General features: G+C 38.5%; 1 protein-coding gene across 6 annotated transcripts in view; it reads left to right on the forward strand.

Annotated features, from left to right (window-relative positions):
• SLC7A11 (solute carrier family 7 member 11) overlaps positions 1–2,259 on the forward strand; it is a 62,998-nt gene extending 60,739 nt beyond the window's left edge. For all 6 annotated transcript variants that reach the window (XM_085057657.1, XM_085057660.1, XM_085057659.1 and 3 more), the window contains one exon: positions 64–2,259. In XM_085057657.1, the coding sequence (XP_084913783.1) occupies positions 64–131 (68 nt within the window). In that variant the 3' untranslated portion in view covers positions 132–2,259. The remainder of the gene's footprint in view (positions 1–63) is intronic.
• The last annotated feature ends 10,100 nt before the right edge of the window (positions 2,260–12,359 follow it).

Genomic DNA, 12,359 nt, shown 5'->3' on the forward strand with positions numbered 1-12,359 from the left:
ACTGCTTCTCCTTCTTCATCTCTCCCGCAAAAAACTTACTGTGTACGTGATTTTGCTTTGCAGGCAGGGTAACCACGACATTGCAAATCCTCTTGGAAGTCATCCCACCAGAGGAAGATCAGAAATCATGATCACTGTGTACAGCTTTTGGCTTGGTGTTTCATTTCAACCTGAAATAAAGAGAGTAGGGAGTTTTATCCCTCTTCCTAACAGGCTGCAAACTGGAGGAACAAGTCACAGTCAAGATGGATTCTGAGCAAGTTACCAGATTTGTCTTTCATGATGCTGTTTCAAAATATTTTTTAACATGGTTGGTTTATATGTAGAAAGCAAGCACTTGTGCTATGAGGGAACTCTTCACTATTTCTTTCAGTACAGTGTCCTATTTTAACAAACTGTAAGTTCATCAAACTACGATTTCATTTGCCTTTTTGCTGAAGATGGGTTTAAGTGATGTGTAAATGGCTGGGTATAACGTAAAGAATGTATCCTGCTTGCTGTCCCTGGAGACCCCAACTCTCACCAGAGCAAGGGTGAGATAAAGCTGCTGAGTTTCACATACTACGTTCTTCCCATCACTCTGGCAGCCTGATTTGACTCCTTTTGACTCACTGGAAGCACACTGATGCAGAAGCACCACTCCCCAAACATTTGTGATGGCAAGCTCAAGGTTTCTTCATTCCAGAGTTCTTATACCATAGCCAACAGAAACATCTTTTGAGACTTAATGTTTCTTCCAGTGGGGCAGGAAGATTTTAGCGTGGGAATTTTAGCAGTAATTTTATGTGTGTTAAATTTTTTACCAGGCTGGAATCGATCACTGGCTTAGCAGTGTTTCTTTGTGTACTTTCACACACAATCCAGCAAGGTGAGCAGTGACCTTCAAATTGAGTCAAAACATTGGAATGTGACCTCCATTGCTCTATGAGTATTTCCTATCTGGAAGCATATGGTCCTGCAGTTATCAGTCAGGCAAACCTGATTTTAAAGTTTTATATCAGCATTGGTGGGCAGAAATAGATGCCACTGGTGGGAACAAAGTATAGACATGACAATAAATGCAATACCTTTTTATGAATAGGCTATAAGGCAGGCTACAGCAGATTTGCTGATTTGAGCAGGGTATGTACTTGATTTGTGGGCTTTTCACTCAAGCACACTCCAGTTAGCAGGGCTTTGTAACACTGAGGAGTAGGTGCTTTTCCTGTCTTCTCGTGGGCTTTATCTCAGCAGAAACAGAGAAAGGCCATCAAAACTGATAAAATCGAATGAAATTCATCTTCAGAACTATTTTTGAGCTGAGCTCTGGCTCTAATATGAGCTGAAATTTTGCCCTTTTTTAAAGATAGTTGTATAGATAAAGAAGTTTTTTAATACTTAGAAATTCAGTTTTCTATTGGTAACGACTACTCAACCTTAAAATTAAGGTTTATTATCACTCTGTTAAGACTATAACACTTAACTATTGAATGCACTACTATTTGAGCTGTCTGTTGTCAGCAAATCATGTTTCATGAAAATTCTTATGGAACTAAGCAACATTTAACTTCCTAAATAGGGAGAAAAGCACAACTAGTAGCCCGACCACTACAGTAAAGGGAGACTGTGTATTGTATACATGTTGTATATATCCAGAATATCTACTGCTTTAAAGGTGTACAGTAACATGTCTTAAATGTATACATGTTTTTTGATTTTGTATCTCTGTGGTGGAATTTTACAAAAGTAGGGAAATACAAGTAACTGATTATATAGCAGAGCAATAATTTAAGACACAGAAAGCGTTTTGCAAAACAATGTTTTTCTTTAAATGTTTTCTTGTTACAGTAACTTAAAGTGTTATTTGAAACTTTTTTTAGGCAAACATTTTGAGAGAGTTTTTTGTGTTGACAGTAGATGTGTTTATTTAGTACTTACTTTTGGGTCACAGCTCTGGCTTGGAGACCATCTTCTGCCATCCCCATTCATCAGGGTTTGGCCTCTGTCATCATGGGACATCTTCAGAGTGCACAAACTACTTATTGCTGACTGAAATAAACTGTCTGGCACCCTCCAGGAGGGCACCTAACCCATTCCTCCTCTAATGGATGCAAAGTGCATGGGATCCAGAGCAAAACCACCTGAAAAGCAACAGTGGATGCAAGTTTTTCACTCTGACTCTTTCATTCCCATGTATTCACTCCTGCTGTGCCACATTACTTGAAAGATTAAATGTAGGCAGTGTTAACTTGTAGAAATAAATGGGCTCCATAAATATAACTGGAAGCTGTTTTATTTTCCCATTGTGATCTTTAAGGTTTAGAAATGCTTCTGAATCCTGATTCAGTGAACATATTTTTACTAGATTTAGCTCATGTAAAGGGTTAATTCGTCCCAAGGGAAATCCTAGGACTCATTGATTGTGAAGTTGTGTATATTAGCAAGGAAAAAAAAATTACATGCAAAATAATTTTGATGGTTTCTTTTTAAGGTCCACAGGGATTTTAATTTCAGGTTTAGTTTCTTTACCACGTGCAAGCAGAGTACAAAATAAAGTAATTTGGTTTCCAGTGTATTATGAAAGTCAGTATTAAGGCTTTTTATTACACTTGGAAGTGAGGCATATCTTCACAAATGAAGAAAAACTGTGTTATAACATTTTTTCTTAAAGCATCAAGTTCTTTTATAACATCGTCAAGTAATTTTTTTTCCGAGTCACAATGGAAGTTCTTCTAAAGGATAGACTTTATATATAATTATTCTTATTAGGGCCTGAGGTGATCAGGGCAATGAGATTATTTCTGTGGAGAACTTAAGTGATTTTTTTTTTCTTGCCCTTTGCATCTTTTTATCAACTGGATGTGTCAAAAGATATCTTCCTTTTGGTTTAGGTGGTTGCTGCTTTTTTTTTTTTTTTTTTTTTTTTTTTTTTAAATTTGTGGCTTTTCTGGGGTATAGGTAAAAGTGTCACTGAAGGCAACAGTAATGAACATTTTCTGTGTGTAGCAAATACTGCTGAGATTTAGTACAACAGAGAGAAAGAGTTGAGCATCTGAAGCCTCCGAAGGGGCTGACCTGCCTTTGCATATCCTAATCTGGAGCACCACAATTCCCCCATAAGAATTACCTGCTTTCAATTCAAATTGCAATGGAGGCTTCTTTTGACCACACTACATTTTCTGTATTTTCCAATCTGAATGAAAATGACACAAAAAACTTTGCTTGGCAGAAGTTCATGCACTTTTTACAATGTGTATATAAATATATCTCTATGTCTGAATGTGTATGCTCCTGCTTTTTTGATTTTCAGAGGAAAATCAGCCTTCAATTTGAAACTATTTTTCAAATATTTTTCTACAGAAAAAGGTAGTAGTTACTCATATCCACAAGGTGGATAATTGTGTTGATGTAAAAAGATGAAAAGGACTTCCCATTACGTTCAGTGCATCCAGAATTTTTGACTCAAGCATTAGCCATATACCAGGATCCAAATAGATCCTAATTAGCATAAATCTTAGAGAAATAAGTGTTCTTTCTTAGGAGGAATTAGATATTTAATTTTTTCATTGTACCTATTAAATATTGTGTTTAATGACCAGCAGAGCACAGATAGCTTGGACAGCAGAGCATGGAGCAGGTAACACACATGCTGAAATCCAGTCCTAAAATTGTATTTCTGTCTGGGAAGAATGCAAAATCCAATGCTCTGGTATTTTGAGCCCAGGCAGGAGTGGTCAGGAGCAAGTGCAGGACAAGGTGTGATGACCCCTGTTTCATTAAAGGGAGCTGCCTAAGGCTGGAGCCTCTTCTGCAGGACAACCATCCTAAAAACATATACTTGTGCCCAGGCCAGCTGTGGAGTCCCCTTTAGCCTGGCTCTCCCCCTGCTGCCGAGAGGGAGATGGCAGTTTGGGATATCCCTTTGCCTTGTCTGTAGAACACACCACTCTTGTCCCTTGAACATCCCGCTGTGTTCTTTGAACCATTCCTCTCTGGTGGAATCTGGAGTAACTGAGGAAAGCCTCCATGCCTTGAACACCTCCTGGGATTTGTTGAGACATGGCAAACTGATGCAGTTCTCTGGTTGCCTGCAGAAGCCTGTACAATTTTCGTGTGTGTCAGTCCAGGTTTGTTTTCTGTTGTCTTTTTGCCAAGGAATTCTTGGGGAGCATGTCAACAATTGACATAATTTCTGTTTACATTTGCTTTCTTGTTTCTTTTTTATTCAATGAAACTTTTGAAATTATTTTTCTTTGAAGTTCAAAGACCCAAATGGATAAAACACCTTTTCCAACTAAGGACTGACTTTATCAAGAGAGAGTTTGGATCCTCTTTACATTCTCTGTAACATGAATCGCTATGGTGTTGTGATCTATATCAAAGCTTTGATATTTTCTAAATATGATATTGGTGATGATCCAGCATGGTTATAAAAGTGCCGTGCTGCAGTCAGTTTTATGCTCCTGTATCTCATTCTCTGCTCCCAACTCAAGCTACAAAACTTTACTACTGCTAAGATTTTCTGCAGGCCTTTTCAGATCCAGGAATTCACCTTCATCTCCTTAGAAAGGGAAATGCAGTCCCTTGTTTTGTGGTGCATCTGAGCACCTAGAGCTGGATGTTAGCAGGTGACCTTAGCTCTAGGCAAACTCCTTGCTGAGCCGAGAGCTTGGCCTGTTCAAGGGAAGTTGGAGTCCTGGGTTTTAAAATGTAGCTGGCTTTTGCAATCACCTCTCTCATTTGTGCTTACAATTTTTTGTAAAACTCTTACATAGGAATTTTTGTGGTGGTTTTTTTAATATGATTTTGTGTGTGTGTAATTTTTATTTTTCCCCCTCCCTTGTTAGTTATGAGAAGTTAAATATTATGGGACCTTTTTCTAATTTTACCCTGTGCCTCTGGCTCTGCGTGAACAAAGCCATTTGATGCAGTTTCAGCTGCCAATATCTCTTTGCCACTCAGTCATTACAGTGTAATTGGATCTAAAGAACGTGTATAATTTGCTGCTAGCAATACTGGCTTGTCTTAATTATGACTTCCAGCTGATTTCTAAGGCTACTCATCAATGAATATGCACAGCATATGAGTCAGCCTGGTGCAGATGAATAACTCTTCCTGAGAACTTGAGCATTCATGATATCGACTGTTTAAGCTGTTTAAGAGCACCACAGGCAGCATCTCTGGCTTACACTGGATGGAGGCTTTCAGAAGGGCTTGTGACACAGCCCAGGACACAATGACTGCAAAGCCTGAGATGTTTCAGACTTTATACATGTGTGCATTCTTCCACATTTGGCAAAATTTCTGGGAGAAAATGAGGAAAATCTGAGAAGTATAAATGTGACCTCCTAGGCAGATTATTTCCCCAGTGCTTTTTTTCTACGTTCACCCTGACTGAAGGCTACAAATACATTTGCACTGGGAACATTTCTTTTCAGTGTCTCTTCTGCAAGCCAGCTCTTTGAAACACCTGTATTTAATTTTAAGCTGGGTGCTATTCTTGCCATGTGCTTGTGGCTTTTTTTAAGCCTCCTATTTTTCCTCACCTGAAAACTGTCATGTCATAGAAAGCCAGTTTTCCAGGCTGTAAAAGTCCTTTTAAAAAGTAACATAGTCATGCATTAGGGTCACATAAAGCTCTAATTCTGTTCCAAGCAGCTCCCTCCTCATAGGCTCATGCAGCTGTTTTTTGCAGATTGTAGCCAGAAGACCTTAAATCTTATCCCAGAAAATACTCAGCTCCAGCAGGGTATCAAGGATGTGGTGCTTTAATAGAATCCTTGCACTTGCACTCCAACACCCCATTAGAGGTCCTGACATGGCCAACTTAGCATTAGAAAATTTGGGCAAGTGGCAAACCCTTCCTGAGATTATGAAAGCTGTGGGGTACTCAGAGATTGGGAAAAGCTGAAAGACTACATGCACAGCAGCCGATTTTATGATTAGCCATCTATGTGTACTTAATTGTATATTTTCAATTACCAACAGCTCAGCTTCGTTTAAAAATATCTGTAACACATTTCTAGGGGGACATTTCAGGTTTCCTGGGTTTGTTTCTTTCTCTTTTTCATCTTTTTTTTTTTTTTTTTTTTTTTGAGCACTACATTCAGGACAGCTCCCTCAGGTGTTCTGCTTGAAAGCTGGGGCAGACAAAGAAGCTTTTAAGGGAATTCTCACTGTATTGCTGCATTTTTACTACATATACTACACAGTGCAATTCAATATTCATAAATTACTTTTGGCTGCTGTTAGCGTTTCCCATCTCTGTTTGCTAATTCATATGCCAGATATATTCAGAATGAATCATTAAACACCAGGGGATTTCATGCTTGTTCCACATGCAACAGCTCACTATTGAACAAAACTCTAGTGCTTTGTACTGATGCTAAGCCCTAGCTACCTTTGATTTTGTAATAAATATAGGATTCAGAAACAGAATAAATCAGATCCTGTACTTCCAGGTTGGCAGAGATGACTGATCACACTTTTCTGATGGCACTGCATTTGACTGCAAGTCTCATACAGCACTACTTTAGATCATACAAAGGCATCTGGGTGATGAAAAGCAGGCTGCCTTAGAAGGCAGCGTACAGTGCTGCACCACTGTCATATTTATTTAGTGGCATGTGTTCACTAAAATGCTTCAGGTTGTAGCTCATGGTAATAATTCTCTCTTGTGTTGAATCCATCCTGGCCCATTTTTATTCCTTTACCCATATTTTAAACAAAAATCATTTTCAAAAACCTTTCTAAAATGAAAATATAAAGCCTTTATCTAAAGCAGACACATGTGGGTAATAAAATAGCTTGTCTCTGTGCTCACTTAGAGTGTTGTTTTCAGAAATAAAATCATTATGTGTTAGTCAAAAGGTTAGGCAGTCACTCAAACACTTCCATTCTTCCTGCTTTAGAAAAAAAACTATTTACTCATGTATCAGAAGCGCTTTAGTCCTGCAGATTTGAGTTTGCAGTGCTGCTGTTTGGCTCTTGGCAAATGATGTCTGCACCGAAGCTCTGCGCTTGAATAGTGAATATGGATACAAAATCCAAAAATTTATCTGGGCAGAGGGGGCAAAGAGCAGCATCCTGTGGCTGTCTGCCTGTCCTGCCTTGTTGGTGAGGGGTTTGTGTATCTGTCATAAGAGCAGGACTCATTTGGAAGCTGCTCTCACGGAGAGATTCTAGTTCATTCATGTCATGAATGGGCCTGCATACAAACTACGGGCTGGTGCAGCACATCGTGTTGGGTTTTCTCACAATTTTTCAAGATGTTTGAGATGAATTTATGTTTGGCTTCTATGGCTTTGATTTGGCTTTCTCTTTTATAATACAAATTATTTTCTGTATATACATATACGTGTATATATATAAACACACACATATACATGTATGTATTTAGGGCTAATGCTGCAGAGCTGCACTCCTGTGTTGCAAGTTTAAGGAAATCAATGAAGTATTATTTAATGCACGCCAACTTCTTTTTTAATACTACTTCTAAATTGCAGCAAGCACACAGCCATCCACCATGGAATAATAAATTGATATAGAATGTGTGGGGAAAAGGCAATAAGCCAGAATCATTAGGAAGCTCAGTGCACCTCTCCAGCAACACAAAACAGTCGTAAAGCTGATGGTAGAATTGCACACAGCAAATGGTGTACACCAGTAAATCTGGCCCTGGTAATTTTATTGCAAATGACATACAAGCCAGAAAAACATTTAGATAATTGAAATTAACACTTTTAACAATGATCTATAAAGCGGTGAATAATAATTAAGAGGTTCTTTCAAGCTCTTTGTAGCAAACCTATAGTGCTTTGCAATCTATTTTTCTCCAATGTAAATGAGACAAAATAACACAGACCCTCTTTTCCTTAAGAATGAAGTATCTCTTGGGTAAGGTATCATATGAGCCCCTGATTTGCCTACATGGACTGAAGGCTTGTTATTTTGGTCTTGGAACAAAGTTAGACAAAAAAGCATAAGGTAGTAAAAAGCAGTTGGGGAAACATAAAAGAGATTCTTTAGTTTTTTTTTTTTTTTGATTGATGCAAATCTGCACCTGTGTTTACTCTTGTCAAAGTGGCTGTGCATATCAGATCATGTGAACGTAGCTCTTGGGTAGGTAGAAAGGCTGCTGCAAACTTTGAAGTCCTCTGGAGGGTGTAACCACTATTGGAAGACTTTGGGTATTCTTCACTGATACTCTAAAAATGAAAAAGTTTTCTATTTTGTATTTCATTCATTCCATATTTTTCAATGTTGCTCTTAAAATACAACCATTTCCTTTCTTTCTAACTAAAGTGATGAAAGAGAAGATTGAATCTGTCAGGCAATAAATCAGCTTTTCAATGTTGGATCAGCTGTTTAAATCCCTGTTTGACCACATTATTGGTCACTGTCAGTGATTAAGCTGCCTCCCAAAGCCAAGCAGGGAACCTGCTGTCTGACAGCACCCTGTCTAGGCAACAAGCCTTTCAAATGAACCTGGAAAGAAGTCTGGGTGCCAGTGGAAGCACTGACTTGCATCATACAGTGCACAGGGGTGAAGTGTTTCCCTGTGGATTAGAACCAAAACCCCTCCTGAACCCTCTTTAAAACTGAGCTAGTTTTGCTTACCTGAGCTCTGTGATGAAATCTGGCCATCACTTTTCAGTCTATCAATCTGAGCTCTTTCATGAATACCAAATTCACTTAAAAAAAATCAGATTTGGTCAAACAATTTCTGTAGAGGAAGCAGCAGTACTGGGAGAGTGACAGAAATATGGGTTTGCATTAAATTCCCTTTTTTTTGTCAGATAGGGATGCTTCAGAAGTACTATTGCAAACATTTTAAAAATAGAACCATAAAATAAAAATGAAAAAAAAGTATCCAGATGTATATAAAACATTTTTATCTCAAACAAAAGCAGATAAGCATGTGTGTGTGAGAGAAGGAATAAAGCATTACAGGTGGGAGAACACATAAGAGCAATGCTCAGTGTACTAATCCTGAACCTCTGGGCAAGGAGTGAGTGCTTCAAGATGGGAGTTGTTGTGCCAAAATTTTGGGGCTCTGATATTCCTGCCTCCTCTTCTGAGCACCTCCAGCATCAGTCTTTCAGGTGCTGCCACAGTGGAGAAATTTGGCTGGAGTGGTTTTCCCTCTCTGCGTGGTGGAAATGGGGGGAGTGTTCCTGGGAAAGTCATCAGCTCCCATGGAGAGGTGACCCTGTAACCAATGGGACTGTGGAATATAATGAGAGCAAAATCTGGGAAAGAATGGGCGGCTTTTGTGAACCCACCCAGAAGCCCATGTTTGTGACAAATGTAAGTTTCTGGAAGCTCTCAAAACATGAAGTCTTTTATACCGAGCTACAATAGACTGCATAAAAGAAACAGAGGCCCAAAGTGAACATAGCAGCACTGTCAGTGTTGTGTTTCTCTGCTCCTGTCTCTGTGGGGGATAATTAATTCAGCTCCCTGGAGAGGCAAACACATCTCAGGGGGAAAAAAAGTCTCCTGAGGGCAGCTGTGAAAACTAGGTTATTTTAGGAGGCTGGAGTAAAGGAGGAAAATAACAGTAGGGAGACAAGGTAAATTGAGGAAAAGGGCAAAATGCCAACAGTCATCACCTGTAAGAAGGAACAGGCAGACTTTTCTCCCTATGAATTTCAAGTCATGGTGTCTTTAAGAGGCAACTACAGGCTTACAGTCCCCTTAAAGAGGGATGCCAGAGAAACAGACCTCTCTCTTCCTCCAGAGGAAACTGACGGCTGATGGATGAAATCTGAGGGCAGGTAAGAGATGCCTGGGACAAGTTATATTGAGCAGGACTGAGCTGAAAAGAGGTCCAAGCTGTTGTGATATTCATTTGTATGAACCAAGAATGAATGTTCATATGAACCTTTCAAACTCGCTGATTTGCCCTTCCGTATTTTCCCCCATAGTTACATTCAGGGAACAAATGCAATTGAGTGTGGGTGACTTCTACTATGACAACTGTATCTCCTTTTTCTGTTAATATTGTACCAATTAACAAACTGCTTTCTTGACAATCAACTGATATTCAAGAGTACATGAGGAATGTTGTTTTGAAATCTTTAGTCTACACTGGAGGAATTATATCCATAAAACAATTGTGATTGATTGAGACAGGCACATAATATTGCTTCTGTTCTGCTAAGGCACCTATTGATGTTGTGGATGTTCCATCCCTGGAAATGTTCAAGGCCAGGTTGGATGGGGCTTTGAGAAACATGGACTAATGAAAGGTGTCCCTGCTCATGGCAAGGGGGTTGGAACAACGTGATCTTTAAGGTCTTTGCCAACCCAAACTATTTTATGGTTCTATTCTGAACATTTATATTCAAAGGATAGCAGGAAGAGCATGCACAAAGATCTTCAGGTACAATTACACTTTTGAAGTAATAAAATAATAAATTAAAAGATAGTAACAGATTTTGGGTTTCTTTTGGAGCATCTAATTTGGTATTTTTTTAAACTGAGTAACTGAGTATTCAAATTTAAGAGTAACTTACAAAACCATAATTTAGAAGTTGTGGACTCCTTTTGGAATGGCAATTTTTTCCCCCTCAACTGTGTTCATATTGCTCATAGGGATCCAAAAATACTTTGAAATTTTTGCTTGCAGTTCAAGTCCATTCCTAAAAGATTTTCTTCACTAAAATAAAAAAAAAAAAAAAGTTTTGATTTTATTTTCTACACGGCTCATAATCTTGCATTCTTGACAATGCTAGGAGCAGAGTAGCAGCTATCCTTCCAGAGCCAGTCTGGAGTCTAGAGAGTCCAGAGTCTACCTGAAGTCTAAGCAGACTTATGGATTTTACATTAACAGCCTATTTTGTGGAAATGCTTTACTCTTCATTAACAAAATACAGGTCTGATGAGTATCATGATACTGCCAATTTTTTATTTATGTTTCTATGATTAAAAAAATTGACTGTAACTCCAGTTGGTTTTCCTATCTATTATAATATGCCATATTCAATGTGCTTTTTTTTAGACAACAATTTATGTTCAGAAGTTCTAGTCCAGAAAATCTTACCTTTCATCAGTTCTTTCTGGTTTTCATTAAGTTTATTTGTAGTAATTGGTAATGCTCAGAGTCCTGCATTTTGGTCTGCAGTTATCTTCCTGCCAAAACCTTCAGCATTATTCTACTTTCCTTGAAAGTCAGTGTTTGCTGTAAACAGCTACAGGGTTTCCTTATAAAGAGATTATTGATAGGATGTGGGGGAATAGCTTCCAGCTGGAAGAGGCTGGGTTTACAATAGGTATTAGTTAGAAATTTACTCTGAGGGTGGTGAGGCCCTGGCACAGGTTGCCTAGAGAAGTTGTGGATGCCCCATCCCTGAAAGTGTTCAAGGCCAGGCTGGATGGGTCTTTGGGCAACCTTCTAGTGGGAAGTATCCCTTCCAAGCCAAACCACTCTGTAATTCCATGATCACCTCAGTAGAATGCTTTTATAAATGTAATTATGTAGGATTTTCATTTTCTCAATGATCTATAGCTGGTTCTGCAATTAAAAAGAAGGAGTGATCCTGGTAAATATCTCTTAATAAAAAAAAATATTATGAAAGGCCTGTTATTGTGCTGTGTTATAATTTCATCTCAAGTTTTTCTATTTCTTGTTCTGCATCTTATAGCTCGGGATTTGAATATTCAGCTGTCTTCACTCTGGTGCCAAAAGTGTTCTGGTAACTGTAATCCCAGAACACACTAAATTCCTCACTGAATATCTCTGTATCAAAATAGTTGGTATCACTTCACAGATTATACACCAACTAGTGTTCTGATCTAGTGTTCTGATCAGAAGAAATGCAGCATTAAAACCATTGAAGCAGTGAGAGCAAAATCTACAGTTTGTTAGAAAAAGAATGTTTTGCAGCCCTAATCTGTTTCTAAAAGCTCCCATTCATCCTTGACAAAGTGATCAATTTGTGCTGAAAATTTAGTCTTATATGTATGAACTGGAAGTGATCTTATTAGTGTTTTACTGCATCAGGTCTGATAAACTCACATATCTATTTCAGTTATGCCTATATTGATCCACTTGAAGATCGATTTGACTTTCATTATTTTTTTGGGGGACAATTTCATTTATCCCAGACTAAAGTTATGAAAAAAGTGTAATTTGGCAGCTGGGGGATGTCGCTGTTGAACCACTAGCAGAGAGAAGAAGTCCAGGTTCTAAGTGTGGCATCAAGAAGAACTTTTATTATTTAATTCCAACTTATATAGACTTTTCAAAGGTCACCCAGATTGGTCAGTTTGAAGCCTCCCCCTAGGCCTGATTGGCCAGGCCTGAACTGTCCATGTCTTGAGAAACTGTTTTAATAACATCCAAACTTCATCTTTGTTTTTAAAAACACAGGAAG

Source organism: Lichenostomus cassidix, chromosome 4 (genome assembly GCF_008360975.1).
Source record: "Lichenostomus cassidix isolate B80296 chromosome 4, HeHo_3.0, whole genome shotgun sequence".
Lineage (NCBI taxonomy): Eukaryota > Metazoa > Chordata > Aves > Passeriformes > Meliphagidae > Lichenostomus > Lichenostomus cassidix.